This window comes from Juglans microcarpa x Juglans regia, chromosome 3D (assembly GCF_004785595.1).
Source record: "Juglans microcarpa x Juglans regia isolate MS1-56 chromosome 3D, Jm3101_v1.0, whole genome shotgun sequence".
NCBI lineage: Eukaryota > Viridiplantae > Streptophyta > Magnoliopsida > Fagales > Juglandaceae > Juglans > Juglans microcarpa x Juglans regia.
Genome location: NC_054598.1, coordinates 4,795,686 through 4,813,988, shown reverse-complemented (window position 1 = coordinate 4,813,988; position 18,303 = coordinate 4,795,686). Strand labels below are relative to the sequence as shown.

General features: G+C 34.5%; 3 protein-coding genes and 1 non-coding gene across 14 annotated transcripts; 2 read left to right on the top strand and 2 right to left on the bottom strand.

Annotated features, from left to right (window-relative positions):
• Positions 1-122: 122 nt before the first annotated feature.
• Positions 123-259, bottom strand: LOC121256776. Its single transcript, XR_005939069.1, has one exon. It is a non-coding gene; the product is annotated as a small nucleolar RNA snoR83 (small nucleolar RNA).
• A 4,089-nt stretch (positions 260-4,348) lies between these two features.
• On the top strand, positions 4,349-4,675 carry LOC121254290 (putative lipid-transfer protein DIR1). Its single transcript, XM_041154273.1, has one exon. The coding sequence runs from the start codon at positions 4,349-4,351 to the stop codon at positions 4,673-4,675; it is 327 nt and encodes a 108-aa protein (XP_041010207.1).
• A 6,116-nt stretch (positions 4,676-10,791) lies between these two features.
• LOC121254520 (UPF0496 protein At4g34320-like) lies at positions 10,792-13,260 on the top strand. The gene has a single exon (XM_041154601.1). The coding sequence runs from the start codon at positions 11,853-11,855 to the stop codon at positions 12,975-12,977; it is 1,125 nt and encodes a 374-aa protein (XP_041010535.1). The 5' UTR covers positions 10,792-11,852; the 3' UTR covers positions 12,978-13,260.
• Positions 13,261-13,380: 120 nt separating this feature from the next.
• On the bottom strand, positions 13,381-18,292 carry LOC121254519 (probable 1-acyl-sn-glycerol-3-phosphate acyltransferase 5). Of its 11 annotated transcripts, XM_041154600.1 has the most exons (6): positions 18,131-18,291; positions 16,535-16,636; positions 16,236-16,331; positions 15,682-16,086; positions 15,365-15,495; positions 13,381-14,044 (listed from the first exon to the last, which is right to left on the bottom strand). In XM_041154600.1, exons 4-6 carry the CDS (start codon positions 15,915-15,917, stop codon positions 13,611-13,613), a joined length of 801 nt encoding a protein of 266 aa, XP_041010534.1. In that variant the 5' UTR covers positions 15,918-16,086; positions 16,236-16,331; positions 16,535-16,636; positions 18,131-18,291; the 3' UTR covers positions 13,381-13,610. The 11 variants fall into 11 exon arrangements, with proteins under 11 accessions (XP_041010534.1, XP_041010523.1, XP_041010524.1 ...); XM_041154589.1 differs by having other exon boundaries at positions 15,682-16,413; positions 18,131-18,292; XM_041154590.1 differs by having other exon boundaries at positions 15,682-16,331; positions 18,131-18,292.
• Positions 18,293-18,303: the final 11 nt, after the last annotated feature.

The following is an 18,303-nucleotide window of genomic DNA, read 5'->3' as shown; positions in this document are numbered from 1 at the left end:
AAGTCGGGTACGTAGGTAGGTTCACACAACTCAAGGGAAAAATAAAAAGAAACTTGGGGGTTTCAAAGAATCGATTTTCATACTTGGAAGGACAACAAAGGGGGAAAATGGAAAATTGAAATGCATGTATGGCGAAGTTACTAAGTAAACGCCTCAAAGCGATGAATAAAAAAGTAGGCGTTAATCAGCGAAACTTCCCAACTTTGCTTTCTGCCTCCCATGAATCAGGTAAGCACCGAAGCTTTAGCTTATCTGGGATTATGAAGGCACCTCTATCTATCGTATACAGAAAGAGATCTGTAAAGTTTAAACTATAATAAGACTTCGGAGAAAAGGCGCATCCGATTGGCATTGAAACAATTTGTGCGAATTGAAAGAGATCGAGAAGATCAGAAATATTTTACCACAGGTTGGAAGCAAGAAGCTCTCAACGATACTACTTTTTGGCTGCGCTTTAAGACGGGAATGTGGAACCTTTGACGTCCGTGTGTGTGTGTTGGGTTTTTATAGTCCCTGGCGACGGACCCGAAAACCAAACCCTAACCCTAAACCCTCATAATTTAGGATTTGTCCTTCATTTTTCCTTAGTTTTTCTTTTCTAACACTCTAATTGCATTAAATATTAAAGACAGTCTTATCTTAAAAAATTTGAGAGCTTTATATTCGCAATTTATCTCAACTTAACTCATTACTATTCATCAACTTTAACTCACAAATTTCATTATTATTTATAATTTATCTCACTACTATTTATAACGTATCTCAACTCATTTTCAAATCTAAACGACACTAAAATTTCCACAAATTGACTCCGTGGTTAAGACATTGAACTTAATTAATTATTTTAAATATATATAATAGAAAAACTTATTTATTTATTTCAATAGATTTCTTTATGAATCTTTGCCATGTGATGTTTTATACTTTCAATTAACTTTCCATAACCTCCAAAAATGAGGCACGTGGTCTAATGGCATTATAAGTGGGAGTTTCAAGGATTGGATTGAGTCTAATTTTCTCTATTATTGTTGCCTTCGTTACTGTCCATAAACAACATTTAATGTAATGGATTCGCAGATTGTGTTTTTTTTTTTTTTTCTTTTCTCAAACTTAGGATAAATATAGTTAAAGCATCAAGTAGACTTTATTGTAATTAATGTTGTGTTATGTTAATGTCGTGTTTCGTACGTCTTTGAGTCATGTTTCAACAACTCGAATCTTGAGTCTTTCACCTACAAAATTAAGAAAACACAGAGAGTGAAGGAGCTTTGGTGGAGGTTGGGGAGTTTCTAATATTAAAGTTAGTATATCTCCTTAGTAATTTGTGTGTGAGGTTAGAGGAATCAGAGATAGTTCTTTGTACTGGGGTCGACTTTTATACTAAGTTTCTGGTGGGGACAGCTTGTACCTGAGTATGAGGAGCCTATATCATTTTCACTATTCGTTTAGTCAAAATCATTTAATGTGGCGTGGCTTCTGGGACAGCGTCATTAATGCAGCATGAAGTCTAGGAAGTGGCGTCATTGATGCGGCGTGGCTCCCTAACTCACTTTGCCCTGCGAACATTCCAAGTTAAGCCCCTCTATACCTGCTGTGAGGAGATTAAGGGTTATCCATATTTGCTGCCCACTTGCCTGCATAGGTTCCTAAGGATAAGGTGTCATTGGGGTAGTGTCAGGGCGGCGAGTCCCATCTGCCCCTGTCGTCCGCTTTCCCTACGCGTGGGTTGCTTCATCGATAGGTTTTGCTTATGGGTCGAGTACTCTACAGAGGCCTCTTGACTCATTTTAGTAGAGGGTTGTTGGGCTTGGTTGGACTTGTTCGGGCTCTCTAACTTACTTCTCTCGTGGGCTTGCTATACAGGCCGATAGGAGGGAAAATTCCCTTATATGTTCGACTCTATACATAAACAAGTGTTCATAGATTGTATTGATCTCGTGCTTTTTCTTAAATTTATATTCGAATTTCATTTTGAGAAATACTAGTCTCACCGCTGGCCCCTCCCACTTGACGTGGAATACTCACGTGTAAGAATATTAAATATTTAAAAAACAAAATTTGGTTACAGCCCTTACCCAATGTCCAAAAGCCTTCTTCAAAATCCCAAATCCTATAGCCCTTACCCATCATCCACATTCCAGATTCCAGATCCTTCTTCAAAATCTTAGCTAGAGGCCTTCTTCCACATCGTCCAAAAGGCACTTCCATCCCAATTCCTTATTCAGAATCGTCTCTCCTCCACATCATCTTTCCTCTACATATATTTTTGGGGTTGTGATTTCTAAATGTATTTCTAGTGGATTTATTTTTTTGAGTTATTATTATTCAGAAACTGGGTCTTGAGCTCAAATGCCCTCTCTGATATGTGCTTTTTTATTTTTTTTCTATTGCTTTTTGTGTGTTTGGTTCTCATATGAAAGAAATGACTTTTGATCTGTTTTTATTTTTTTCACAAATTGGACTTAAAAATCTAAGTCCAACAAAAAATTTCGAACCAACAAAAAATCTAAGCTATCTTCACATGAAGACCGTTGCTTTTGGAGGCCAATGTTGCTGGAGAACTCACACAGAAATGAGAAAAAAATAATAAAAAGTCTCAGAGTCAATAAAAAGTCTCGATGTTGAGGCTGATATCGCTGGAATTCACAGAAAAGAAAAATACATTGAAAACTGAAAAAGTTACGTTTAGTTCCTTTCCTCCTACTCCTTTTTTTAAATATATATATATAATTACACGTGGCATGACACATGGCATGCCATGTTGAGCGGGAGGGGTGAGCGGGGACTGTAGAAGTAGTCTTTAGTTTTTGTTATTATGTTTGCATTTAATTCTACCCTTTAGTTTTTGTTATTATGTTTGCATGTAATTAAATGTTTTTCTTTGTTGAGAAAAAAAAATTAAATATTTTTCTTTAAGTGATAGTGACAAGGATTGGACAGTCTATTTAACAAATTGCAATAGGCACAAAAGAGAATTACGTGAGAGAAGCATTGATTAAGCGCCCTTCGTGCTAGCTCCCATATATCCATGTGTGTGTGGGCACGCACGTGTGCATGTATATATATCGATGACTGAAGAAATTGTGATAATTTGAAATTAAGTAATTAACACTTTCGAAAATTATTTTATAAGAACCTAGCTAATACAATGGAAAATGCTTGATATCTTTCAAATTAATTATAAAATTACGTTATAAATTAACGTGAATTGATATGTTAAATTTATTTTAAAATTCTTTTTATTATAAAATAAATAAAATAACCCATGACAAGTTATCTTTAAAACTCATCGTATATAATCATGCATGCCCATTCGAATTGTGTATTGCAAAGACGTACAAGGGATTAAGTTAGAAGGTATGCAGACTGACTCACACGTATTTAATTATATCTACTCTATTATAATAAATAGCTATCTAACTATAAATAGTAATTTTTGTTATTTTTCGTTAACTTTTCTTGTTTTATCAAAAGGTTTTTAAAATTTTTGACCAGTTGACGCGTAGCCCTCTTGTAGAATTTAATGAAGGATCATCTTATTTTACCAAAAGACTCTTATTATTAAATTAATAATATTTTATTATTATATAGAGAGTAGATAGATAATCCAATACGGATGCAGACCAATACTCATATTTTGCTAAGTTTTAATTTTTTTAATATTGATTTTTTATTTTTCTTTAATCTTGTATTTTCTTTTTTCAAACAAGTAAACTACTGATTTTTTTACTTTTTTTTTTATTTAAATCATTATGTCGAGTGCATTTTTAGGCTAACGCATCTGAGACTGTTCCCTAGTATGTGTATATATATATATATGTATATGAGCTTTACTATTTCATCATTCCTACACACCACACAACACACTATTTTTATTTTTATTTTCAATTTTTTTTAGTTTTTTTTTTCATAAACTAATTGATTTTTGTATAATATTATCACGAAATAAAATGGCACATGGTCTGTGAGGTTCACATGCCACCATACAGAAGATGCCTTTTTCCATAAACTATTCGGTCCATATAAAGTTCCCACAAAACACAAAACCCCTTACACCACTACTGTACCACCCGTGACAGTACCGCCCATTGTAATCCCAACTTTTGCGAACTCCGAACTGCATGCAGTCACGAGCTGAAAAGATATATTTTGCGTCCCTCCAACTAAACGACCTAATTATTTATACTAAAAAGATATATTATGATGACTAAACGATGATAAAATAGTATTTTTCTCAATTATTGCTTATCCCATTTTGCTTATATAAGTGGCCAGTTAATTAGATACGTACATAGCCATCACTCTCTTGAACTCCAAACGAAGTAAAGAGCTGAGCTGTTTGAGCAATATGGAAGGTGGATACAAAAAGCTAGTCTTTGTTGCATTAATGGTTGTGTTCATGGTCATGATGGGATCTGAGACCATCATGTTGGCCAATGGTCAGACATTATGCCGCATGACAAAAGAGGGTCTCAAGGCATGTGAGCCATCGGTGAGCGGCCTATTCCCAGTTCCTCCCTCAGCCGCCTGTTGCTCGGCTCTCTCCAATGCTGACATGCAGTGCCTCTGCCTTTTCAAGAACTCCAGGCTGTTTAATCTCTACGGAATTGACCCCAACCTCGCCTTTGAGCTCCCCGCTAAATGCAATCTTCCCCAGTTCCATTGCTCAAATTAATATATTATATGCTAAAACATGATATGTATCCCGGCCCGCTTAATTTATATATTCATCATGTACTATCTCTCTGTCGTAGTTTTTCCGGATCTTCTTTGTGCTAGAGCTTGTTCATGTGTTTTATTATGATCATGCACGTACTCGTGCGGCTGTTGCTTTCAGCTTGTTTGCTAGTTTGTTTTCATGTCTTGCTTTTTCGTACGTCGTCGTTATGTAATAAACAGTACTCTTGTTAAGATATGGTTCTGGATGGTTTGCTTATCTTTTGAATCTTCATGGCCTCCAAACTTATTATGCGTACGTACTGCATATACGTACTGATCTCGCGCTCAAGTTTGTTTTAATTAAATCCAGCCATCATGTTAATTTTTACCAATCCTATACACACACACACACACACCCCTTATGACACGATCTGGTACTGGTGTATAAGATCAATTCCATGTTTCACATGCAAAGTTCTGATATTGATCAAGGCCGGGATAAACAAGAACGCAAAGAACACATGATTAATAATCCTCCATGAAACTTCAATATTCATTTATTCATTGCAATGCAAAATGGGAGAATCGGCAAAAGGGTATTAGTGAGTCCAGTTTGACTAATGTTAATCACACAATCTATAGATGACGTGTTTTACACCACCAATTGCTCGGATGACCTGCAACAGATGAGAGAGTGGCAATAGGCGTCGAGGGGAGCTCCGATGCCTAAGTTAGAGAAGCGTGATCTTAATATGAGTATATTAGCCAAAAGTTAGAACTTTATTACCTATAGATGTTATTTATATATAGAGGTTATGAAGATATAGATAGGTACTAATTATTCCGTAATAAATGGACGAGATAACCATCTTGATCTATTGGCATTATTATATTACACGGTTAGGCCCATAGGTCACGTGAGCTCCTAGAGAGTAAGTTCTCCAATCTCGAGCCCATAGGCTGAACTTGTCCTCTAGTCGTGGGTTTATAAGTTATAACCAAGGGACCTAATATCAAAGATTTAAATTTCGTACCGTACCGGCTGGTACGGCCGAAATTTTTCGTTTCGGCCGTCCGGCCGGTACAGGTACTATACCTGTTCCGTACCGGCAAAAATACCGGCTGTACCGGCCGGTACCGGTCATACCGGCCTCAATTTCGGCCTGTACCGGCCTATATTTCGGCCGGTACCGGCCGATATTTCGGCCTCTATTTTTTTTTTTTTTTTTTCGTTTTTTCAAACTACAAACTTATTTTTTAACCCTCAATTCAGACTAGACTATTTATAATTTATATATATATGTATTTGTATATAATTTATTTATATATAGACTATTATTTTAGAATATAATTTTTATATATATTTATATATATAATTTATTTATAGATCGACTATCCCGAAACGTTATCCCGAAACGCTATCCCGAAACGGTACCGGTACCGAAATATTTCGTTCCAGTGCCTTGACCGGTACGCTGTCCGGTACGGTATTCAAAACATTGCCTAATATCCCTTCTACAATCCTTAGCTTAGGCGCATGTATATATATATATATGCATATATAAATATATATATTCTATTCATCATCCTCACATGACACATGCATGCACTACAAATATTTTTTATTTTATTTTTTTTCTTATCAAATGTGTAGTATATGGATGATAAGTAGAAGAAATTAATTAGTTTATGAAGAAAAAAACCAAAAAAAAAAAAAAAGTGTGATATGTGGAGATGATGAATATCAAAGCTCTATTGTATATATTGGTCTATGTGTTTCTATTGATTACTAATACTTGATTTTGTGATAAAAAAGAAAATTAGTGCGCTACACGCATATATAATTTTAAGACAATATTATACGTATTGAACAACAGTTCTATGTTATCAATATTTTTTTAAATTTAGATTTTAAATTTCAAATTCTAAAATGTATATTTGACACATTATGTTTATATAAATAAAATCGTAAGTATAGATAGTATTTATAAAAATAAAAATAAAAATGAAAAACTAATCTTTCGGATAAGTTTCACATGGCAAATGGGTCTTCTCACCCACCTACCATGTGTTCATGATAAAGAGCGGTGCTACTTCCACCGCTGGGAGCTCTCGCTGGGGCTCCCGCTAGTGGTTTTGGATGAGTTTTTTTTTTTTTTAAAAAATTTTTTTACATGTATTTTTTAACACATTTAAATATATTTTAAAAAATAAAAAATTCATAATATTATTAAAAAATACTTACTTAATCATTAAGTAAATAAAAATTAAAAACTCACAACGGTAAAAATTAGCGGTAAGAATAGTATTTTTCCATGATAAAATAGCTGGCCGGCCTCTAACAACGGGAGATTATAAGTAGTCTATATATAAAGAAAAATTACCTTTATTATTTTCTACATTACACACTAATATATGATTTGTTATTTTATCTTTTTTATTTAAACACATACATATTGATATATAAATATATATATATTTAAATAGAAAAATAAAAAATGATAAATCAAATATTTGGTGCGGAAATAATAAATAACATTTCTTAGACAGAAAACACCTCAACGAAGTGCATCTCCCGGTCGTACGTCCAATACTGGATTGAGTAAAAAATAATCGAGTGGTGAGAATTTACTGGAGCATGCTAAAATAATATTATGAAACCAGCATGATCTATTTGAAGCCGTTTTTTTTTTTGTATTTTATTATTTTTTATTAACTAATTTGAGAATTTTTCTGAGATCTTCCTCCCCAACATTTAAGAATAAGGACACGCATATATTAACATTTATTGCAGTTTATTTTTATAAATATATTTTAAATGGGTAGAAATTAGGTTTCACCCCGATCGGACACCGAATTACATATATAATTTTTTTAATAAATTTCATATAATCTATGATTATTGACCATATAAAATATTAAATATACTATTACGAGGAATGCTATACATCATACTACCATCTTATTTTCATCTTATTATGTAAGATATATCATATTTATCACCATTATATGATAAAAAATCATATAATAAATGATTATTTAATAGTGATAAATGCGTCATATCATATATAGTGAAATGAAAATAAGATAGTGATATGATATATATTTTGCATGAGTTCAAACCAAATAGAGCAACCGAATCAATAGATAATATAGTATATGGTCCGATCCAGAGGTACCACGGGTCCAGACCAAAAATATATCTTTGACCGGACTGAACTGATTAATTACAATCTCTAGTAATTATATAAAACTTGAAATAAAAAGAAAAAAAAAATTAATATGAATATCATTATTACTTTTTATTTTTTGATAAAGGGGATGGTTGGTTCGAATCCAATATAAATATCATTATTATTTTTTCAGTGAAATTGTTATTTTGCGAAAGCATAAAGAAAAAAGATTAAGTTCTTATTTGTTTTCGTAATTAAGGTAATGTGGATTGAAATTAAAATTAAAAAATTAAATAAAGTATTATTATAATATATTTTTAATATTATTTTTATTTTAAAATTTAAAAAAATTGAATTATTTATTTTATTTTATATTAAAAATTAAAAAATTAAAAAAATTAAATAAGATAAAATAAAAAAAGATAAGATATTTAAAAAAAAAAAAGTCATATTTTAAGTAAAAAAAAAAAAAAGAGCGAACTGTGACCTGTCACAAAAAACACGTGACTGGAAGAGTTTTGTTGCCGTAGCGTGGAATAATAATTTGAAATCACTAAAAGGCGGCACCCAATTAATTACTCGTCGACACGTATTGTGAGCTTACGCGTCAGGTGGAGGAGTGTGGTTATAACAGCCCCACCCAGAAAAACGAGAGGGTTTTTTGGGACCATTGTAGTGCTGTCATCGGATTAGCCGATTAGGACTTGCTTTTTGGTTTCGCTTTCCTCGTGCCATACGGAGTCTCTCCACCAAAAACAACCCTGCCTTACTTTGAAATTACAACATCGCCATTTTTCCGATTTGTTTAAAGGATTTTTTTTCTCCATATGTTTTCGGTATTTTAAGCGAGTAAATCTAGTCATCATCTTAATTTTCATTATCTTATTATTATTTTATAACGTAATATCAAATGATAAATTTATAAATATAATATAATAAATAATTTTTAAATATCTAATATCACATCACGAGATGATAATAGAATGATAAAAATTAAGATAATGAGTAGCATTACTCATTTTAAACTAACAAAGACAAACAATTTGACTTAAACAATACAATCTAATACTCATATATATATATATATTGATATTATTTTTCATGATATTTTTTTATATCTCCAAAAATTCATATTATCTGACTTCTTTAAAAAAAAAAAGTGAGATATATATAGAAATTATAACTTTTTACAGTGAAACTTTTTTTTTTTTTTTTTTTTTTACGCATGTTATAATACAATCTTAACTATTAAAAATTAGACATATCATATACACTAGTCGCGTACATTCTTGTAAATTTCTTTGGATACAGATGCACTTAAATGGGCAAGTTGATTCTTAGACACCAAGTCATCTTTTGAATTTCTAGAATATTCAGTATAAACATACATTCATATTATAGCTGCAATCATATTTAACTATCTGAACGCCGGCTCAAAAAAAAAAAAAAAAAAAACTATCTGAACGCCCTTTGCAAACTCTCTCTCTCTCTCTCTCTCTCTCTCTCTCTCTCTCTATATATATATATATATAATTCCTTTGAGGCTGTGAATTGCTCTGATCATTCGAGAACTGCATGCAATCAAAATAAGGTATATTTCATTTTTCTTGTAATTGTTTGCATGTATGCATGGGGGGGATGAATGATGAATTTCAGCCATTAACATGTTGGATGTAATACTCGGATAATGTTTTTTTTTTTTTCTTTCTTTTTATAGTTTGATGCTTGACCATTTTAGTGTCTGTTCCACATTATTATCTTGAAGATCAACAAATACTTTGGAAAATTTAATGGGAAAAGTTAATGCTTCAAAAGCTATAGAGATATCTAAATACCAGGAAAATGCTCTTCAGAAGATAAAAAAGGGTTTGGAGAAAACAATTATAGGCCTTTTTCTTTCGAATATCTTGTGTCATAAATCCCTTGGAAGTGACGAGAACAGGGCCTCCTCAATGTTCACCTTTTCAATAACTTCCTTCTAAGCTTCCCAACAAGTGTTCCATGAACCATGATATATTTGCGGGGATAAGTTTCTAGCATGAGAAAATAAAAAATAAAAATACATCTTCGCTTGAATTTAATTATTTTAAGCTTTATCTCTCTATCTTTTTCTTAGAATGACCAACAGATATCAACTTCAACCTTATATTGAAAATGCATAATAAAAGAACAAAGAGAGAAAAATCATCTACACATATATTCATAATATTTAAAATGAATATTTGTTAGCAAATGAATCATCACTACGAAAAAATATATATATATATTTATGATGAGTTATTTGCGATAAGAATAACTATTTGCAGTGAAAATAAATTCTTTTTGATAACAAATTATTGTAGCATATAACTAGTTATGTTAATGCCTTAGGATAAATCTACTCCTCTTGCTGGGGGTTACTGCTGGATTTTATTTTTTTATTATTTTACTTAATAATTAAGTAAGTATTTTTTTAATAATATTGTGATTTTTTTAAAAAATTATTTAAAAGTGTTAAAAATATACATGTAAAAAAAAAAAGCAAAAAAAAACTAAAATCAACTAACGGGAGCCCCAGTGGTGGGAGTAGAGCCATCCTAATGCCTTAATTTTGCACAACAGACCGGAAGGAGGAAAGAATCATCATCGACTCACGATGGTGATTCGGACTTCGATACTGTACTATTTGCATTCATCCATATAATAAATAATAAATAAGCAAATAAAACTAAATAAAGAGTGACACATAGATTTACGTTATTCGACATAATGCCTACATCTACGGGTTGTTTAGGAGGTAAAATCTACTATAATGAGTAATTTTACAATCTCTTATAGCTTCACATATATCTCAATTAGGCATTATGACGAATCACGTAAATAATTATATATCTCTTTATTTATTTTTATTCATTTATTTATTATGTGAATGAACGCGAAGAGCACCGAATCGAAGTTTGAATCACCATCGTGAGTCGGGAATGATTATTTCTTCTTTTTCCGTCTGTTGTGCAAAATTAAGCCATTAACAAGTTATAAATAATAATTTTTGTTATAGTGAATTGTAATATTTAGGATGAAAGATAATATTTTCTCCAATTAAAAAAGAAAAAAGATTTCGGTATTAATGTTCTTTGGCTTCCTTGGCAGTTCATCAACCAATACCCTTGTTTTTCTCGAATCAAAGACTTGTGTTTTCTTCTATGTTATTACCGAAGTCTTAGAACCGAAGCTTCTGCCGCCTTTATGTCCGCTTTATCTTAGCTCCAGGTCTCCCTTCTCTTTGGTAACAGTTGCTTTGCGCGTTAAAACTGGAAAAAAAGCAAGAGAGAGAAGGAGATACATATTGCTTCCTGCGTCTTACATTGCCCAACTCTCTCATTTATCTCATGCGTGCAAGCTATTCCCAGATCTCCTCCACCACCCCCACATCTCTTTGTCCCCAACAGTTGCAGCTCTCTTCAAGCTTCTTCATTCACCTCAATTTATGATCCAGACCTTCCTTTATATTGCTTCCCTCCTTTTAAACTATATCCGTCTCTAATTAGATCGACCATTCTCTTCGTCGTTTCTCTAAGATTCTTTCAACTTGCCAAGGTTCTTAGTTCTCTATCCTTTTCTTGGTCTGATCCTTTCCGGTCGGTTTCAAAATCTTGAAAAAAAATCTCCGCACTCTCATCTGTGGCGATCAAGTTTGCCAACTAGGAAGGTCATGCACACGAAGTTTTAGCTTTAGATTCAGTTTGGTGAAGTGGGTTTGTTCTGATATGTATGCTAATTATTCTATTTATTAGCTGGGAAACTTGGATTGGATTTTGTTCATCATATATATATATATATATATATTTATGTACTTCTAGGAAATCTGCACTCAGAAATTTGGTTGTCGTTCTCTGTCTCGACATAGACGAAAGTTAAGCTGCTGGTTGGCGAGGATAAACAAGGGGTTTTGAAAAGCAAGCTCAAGCATCTGCAGAGTTTCTGAATTGAATCTGGTTTTTTGTTCTGTGCTTGGTTTCTTCAGATCTAAGAATCAAAGTCATGGGAGGCCATATGAGCAAAAAGGCCCCTGAAACTTCCACGGCTATCAATCTCAGTACCAATTTACAGTACACTAGTGAATTGAGTTCTTACGAGGCTGCTTGCAAGCTTGATGCAGACTTGCAGTCCTTTGACACCACCCTCCAAACGCGTACCAATCAGGTCATCAACACTCTTGCCGTGGGAGTGGAAGTTCGAGCCCTTTCATTTGATTCTTTGAGAGAGGTCACGGAATGTCTCCTGGAGATGAACCAGGACGTTGTTAAAGTCATCTTAGAATGCAAGAAAGATATATGGAAGGATCAAGAACTATTTGAGCTCGTCGAGGAGTACTTCGAAAATAGTTTGCAGACTCTAGATTTCTGTACAGCATTAGAGAAGTGCCTGAAGCGGGTTCGGGATAACCAATTGCTCATTCTTGTTGCGCTTCAAAAGTTTGACGAAGAAAGTACTGAAATGGGAGGGAGTAGGTACGGGAGGACATTGCAGGAGTTGAAGAATTTCAAGGCAGCTGGAGACCCTTTCACACAAGAATTCTTCCAAATCTTTGAGTCCGTTTATAAGCAGCAGATGCTTATGCTTGAGAAGTTGCAACACAGAAAGAAGAAACTCGACAAGAAGCTTAAGTACATTCATGCTTGGAGGAAGGTTTCAAGTATGATATTTGTTGCCACATTCGCCGCTGTGTTGATTTGCTCAGTTGTGGCGGCAGCCATGGCTGCTCCACCAGTGGCAGCAGCATTGGCTGCTGCAACGTCTATCCCCGTGGGCTCAATGGGAAAGTGGATTGATTCCTTATGGAAGAACTATGAAAATGCTTTGAAAGGGCAGAAGGAAATACTTAGCTCGATGCAAGTTGGTACCTATGTTGCCATCAAGGACTTGGACAACATCAGGGTTCTCATTGATCGGTTGGAAATTGTGATTGAGTCACTCTTGCAGAGCGCAGAATTTGCTATTGAAGAAGAGGCTGTTACGATTGCAATAGAGGAGATTAAGAAGAAGCTAGGAGTGTTTATGAAGAATGTTGAGGATTTGGGGGTGCAAGCTGACATTTGCAGCCGGGATATTCGGCGGGCAAGAACTGTAGTTTTGCAGAGGATCATAAAACATCCTAATCACTAGAACATAAATGAATCTCCTTGGTGCTTTATAAATCCACCTGCAACTGTTGTTATGTTAGAAAACTGTTTTCTTTGTGGTTTATGATGATGATTATTCCTTGATTCTTAGATTGTATCATGGATCCACGCTGTTGGATTCATGTTAAGAAAATAATGCAAGAGTGCTAGTGAATTTCACTTCAAGATGTTGTTTAGGGAACATGTCCTTCTTTTTGGGCTGATGTACATTGTTTTGCAATCTAGTCAATGAACCCAAAAGAAAAAACAAAAACAGATTTCTTGTCCGACAGTTGTTTTCTACTCTTAACTTACAAATTTTTTTGTTAAAATCAATAACACATTGAGGTACAACTAATACTAACGTATATAGTGCGAGCATGAAAGCAAAACAAGAGAAAAGCCAAGGCAAAGTTAAAAGGAAAATGCATTATTGGAAGAAGCAAACAAGATCAATGATCAAAAGATAATTCATACAACGCCATTGAAGGAGAACATTATTGTTGGAACCCTCAATACAGAATCATCTGTACCAGAGAGGCAGAGACTGTCCCCCAACTTTACTTGAGGAAAAACCTTAAAACCTATGAACCTTGGCCCTACCATAAAATTACAACAACAGAACTCATATTCCTGCTCAATACATACTAGAGAAAAGCTTTGACAAGGCAAAAAATGGCACCGGTCGAATATTAAAGTAGGTTGCAGATGCCAGATAAGCACAGACCAAAGACACGTACATTTTGAACCAGATGGATGAGAAAAAGGTCAAGTAAATACAAATGCTGATCAATGCAGTAACCGGGACAATATTGACAAGCCACTTCTCTGTGGAGATCTCCATTTCCGTTCCTTCTTGTGGAAAATGGCCTTGAATATAAAAGTTAGACAGTAACTCATCTTTGAGACGAAATGTATCCATCAACCAACTAGAAATCTTGTCTTCCGATGTTGGGATATTGTCGAGAGGGATGCGTTGAACATGAATATGAACCTCGGAAGGGTCTACCCCGAAGACATTGTCCAAGAAAGATGGACAGCGATGCTTGTAGCCAATGGTTATATCATAAACTGCAGTACATACAAATACCATAAGATATGAAGGTGTAGATGGAAGAAAGTCATCAAGGGTGAATTGCTAAGATTTAGAAGCGGGATTGTGAAGAGTTCAAATATAGGGGGAAATTAAACTTTTCTCTCACAAACTACCACCTATTTTCACTTTGCATTCAAACTGCTACAAGCTTTAATGTATAAACAAAACTACCAATATTTTCAATTTGCACATTTGGCAGATAAAAAGAAAAAATTGAGAGTGCAAATTTATAATATAGTTGGTTTAGGTGCAAATTAAAGCTTTATAGTTTGGAGTGCAAAGTGAAAAATATGTGATAGTTTGTGGGTGGAATGTGTAATTCCCCTTTAAATAAATAATAGTGACCTTTCATATGGAATGCTGACATGAGACAGCATTTAAGAAAAAAGCTCTTGTAGATTAGATTAAATAACACTCATACCTAAACAATAAAGCAGATTATACATGTCCATTTGTTTTCACTCCAATTACGTTGTATCCTCTAATACCTCATTTTTAACATTGAATGCATATTACCATGAAAGTAATAAGATTCAATCAGACAATGATTGTAGCAAAATGATCCTGCATATGCATATGAATTAAAGAACAACCCTGCAACGCATGTAGTGATGTATAGCATTTCAAATTCTGTTGCATCTGCTCTCATCACGTCTAATGTTGAAGGCCATACCAGTGCAAACAATTCAGGAAAAATATTGGCTTGAAATACAAGTCTGATCATAAATGATTACAACAAAAAACATTTCAAAATATAAAATCACAAATAGCAGCAAATCACATTAAGTCCAACGTTTAACTCAAGCGCCACAACCATCCACAAAGGCCAATACCTCCAACAAGCTTTATCATAATATGAGCAGCAGTGTCGATACTACCCTATGGTTCACATATTATTTGATCAACTTCACCAGTTGCAATCGTCGATATCCAAATCATAAGCTCTAGAATCTCCAGGCTTTGACAGCATTTTTACACCTCTATTACACGCTAAAAAGCAACAATTAAGAAAAATATTTTTTTTTTATAAGAGATTTTATTTATTGAAATAGGCATAGCCAAGTACACAGGAAATATACAAGAGGAAACACCTAGTTAAGAGAAACAATAAAGAATAATAATTAGAAACTAGAAGCAAGACTTCAAGAATTTCTCCCCGGACCAGGAATGAAAATATCATCCAAATACTAGTACCGCAAAATATTCAATAATTTCCACTCAAATTATGGAAAATTATAACAAGTAGAGTTGATGCAATAGTCATTTAAGCAATATATATAGACAAGTAAGACAACCTGCATCCAAACAGTCCCTTAACTCTTCCAAGCAGGCACAGAAGCCCTTTGTTTTTGGGAGCAACACATTTTTTAGGATGGGCAAGCCATTCTCAGCAGCATATTTTTGATTTCGAATGCATTTCTGCTCACTGCACAAAAGAGTTGGACGAAATTAAAAGACATCAGTAGTTAATATGGATAAGCAATAGGGCACAGAAAGCACAATTTCCATTCTGGTACATATACACTGAATACATCTGGTTCATCATTTAAAAATAATACCAAATCAACTCGAAGGACCAAAAAGAGAAAGAAGAAGAAAGACAAGATATTACGTGAAATCAGTGCCTTCTGGGAAAAGAGCAAGCCAGAGGGGATCTTGAGGATCTTTAAATGTGGAAAGCATCTGGCGCATGGTAGATTCGTCAACCTCCCACTTCCTCTCCACTGGGATGAACTCCAATATGTGAAATCCCCAACCAAACACTGGTAGTTTCATCAAAGTGCTTTTAAGAATATACTTTATGCATCCCAGGCTTCCCTTCCGCAATGCAAGATCCCACAAATACATCCAATCAACTTCGGTTCTATGGTTTGCAATAAGCAAAACACGTTCCCTTGCAGGAACAGTTTCCCCAGAAAAAACAACTTTAGTCTTGTTTATCTTTTCAAAGAGAAAAGGCCACAAAGCCAGCCAGGCACTAAAGAAAAAGGATGTTGCCTTTCTGCTGTAATGTATGCTGAAAATTCGCAACATAACAGCACTCAAAAAGCCAAAATACACTAACATTATGAACGCAGTTGAAAGTAGCACCAATAAACACATTAAACCCCTACACGCCCTTAGTGGAGTTAACTCATGGCGCCTTTTTCCCTCAGTTGAACTTACGCGCTTATGATCTTCCATGCGGTATCAAACTTAGTTACAACCTCCCTGCCCAAGGTAGCTGCAACACCTCTGCACCACCTATGTTTGATAGCTTACCTAATTAGGATGTTCTTGACATTAGTATTGGGTCTCAGAGGGTTGTTAATTGTGAAAAGAGAATTTGGAGATGAACAAGCTCCTGAAGATGGAACAAGGGAGTCATATAATGAAACACAGTCTCGCTTTGAGCAATGATAAAGACTAGGCTGGGGGGAATCTAGGGTGGTTTAGTTGGTTTAGTTAACAAAAAATGCCCTTACAGGAGGGAATTTCTGTAAAAGTTGCTGACGGCACCAGCACAACAAATGCATGCAAGGAAGCTACTCGTGGAACTGGAGGAATCAGGACACTGAGCGTTTGCCCTGCAGAAAGAGTCAGGAAGAGACTCAAAAATTTCATTTGTCATGTAACACAAATATGCATTGTAAGCCTGGAAAATAACTGAAAGAACCTGTTGATGTGAAATGATGTGCAGAAAAGCTGGGAAATTCATTAACATGTAATAGCAGGAAAAATAGCAGAACTTTCAAATTTTGAAAGCTCATGGCTGCGAGATGGTTCAGTTATCATAAAGACTTCTGAGAACAAATTAGCTCAATGATTTTTGCTTCACAGTCTAAACATCCCTAGAGCATAAGCTTACATATAGTTTTCAGAGAACTTTTTTTTATAAAGTTATTGAGATATTTGTAGAAATCGAAGGGGTGCTACTCCAATAGACACGAAGTACACATTAGAAACACCTAAGTAGAAAATAAAAAGAAGAAGATTTTGAAAATTCGGGAAAGAAAAACAATTGTAAACTGCCCTCCAAAAGTAAATGATGTTGTTTTAAAACTTCCTTTACAATTAGATTTGAAGTTGGGAAGTGTGCGCAAGTTGCTCCACATGAACTTAACACTACATATGTGCATTTCTCTTCCAGTGAATTAGCAAACTATGGAAAACATTGTAATCTTGCAAGTTAGACCTTATAACCAATTATCCCCAAGAAATTCAAGCCCATGAAGAAAGCATTAGTAGTGTATACTGTAAAGGCTTTGTATTGAAGTATTGATTGAGTTTTCAAGCCAATAAATTACAAAAAGAAATCATATTTATATCGTATGGGAGACAAAAGAAATTAATAAAACAAAGGAACTCAATCAATGACAGGAGCAGAACCTAAGAGAATCTAACACCCAACAGTCAATTAGTTTATCCCTCATTTCCAATACACGACGTATCCAAACCTTAGTTCAAAAGATAATGAGAAACCCGGATCTGCTCACAATATAGTAGCCCATACGTACTTAACTACTGTAATTAGATACCAAATCCAACCTTGATAAAAACCCAATACTATATACGCCCCCAAAATAGATGACACAATTATTACAATTATGAAGCTCAACCTAACTTTTTTTTTTTTTTTGATAAGTAAAAATGAAGCTCAACCTAACCTAGTATTTGACTTTCCTTAAACTTCCCCCAAGTACCTAAAACAAGCAACATCGAAGGACATCATAATCCTAATCCAAATGAAAACGTCACGCGAATCGGAAACAACGGATCGGAATCAGATTTCATTACGAAATGAGAATTCCACGGAAACCTCACTTGATTGCGGAGAAAACAGAGGAGATGCAAGTGCACGGAACACAGAATCTTAGCGGCAAGTTGCCTTTTGTTTTTACTTTCGAAACAAACATGAAAAAACTCAAATGAGCCAATGAGTTCGAACTACGCTTGGATCAGCCGGAGCATTGAACGAAGACTCGGAGAAACAAGTTTCCTCATGTACTTCTCAATCATTTTCGCGGCAACCAAACGGAGTCTTAGAATTAACAGTATGTATGAATGAGAGAGTGGCTTACGAAAGATTGGATTTGGAGCGGGCTTTGACGGAAAGAAAAAAGTCTGCCTTTGGGTGCTCCGACAACTGAGAGGCTTCACACTGTGAAGCTACCAAGTATCAACCAAGCGAGGGTGTGAGCCTGTGAGAGTCGGTGAGACTGTTTCAGCGAAGAAAAAGGTTAAAAAGGTAAGA

Excerpts from the sequence above, each read along its gene's own strand:
- LOC121254520 (XM_041154601.1), top strand. The coding sequence starts at position 11,853 with ATGGGAGGCCATATGAGCAAAAAGGCCCCTGAAACTTCCACGGCTATC.
- LOC121254519 (XM_041154589.1), bottom strand. The coding sequence starts at position 16,253 with ATGGAAGATCATAAGCGCGTAAGTTCAACTGAGGGAAAAAGGCGCCAT. Across the intron at positions 15,496-15,681 it reads CCAGAAGGCACTGATTTCAC|TGAGCAGAAATGCATTCGAA; the intron begins GTAATATCTTGT and ends TCTTTTGTGCAG. Across the intron at positions 14,045-15,364 it reads AAGGGACTGTTTGGATGCAG|TTTATGATATAACCATTGGC; the intron begins GTTGTCTTACTT and ends TATGTACTGCAG.
- LOC121254290 (XM_041154273.1), top strand. The coding sequence starts at position 4,349 with ATGGAAGGTGGATACAAAAAGCTAGTCTTTGTTGCATTAATGGTTGTG.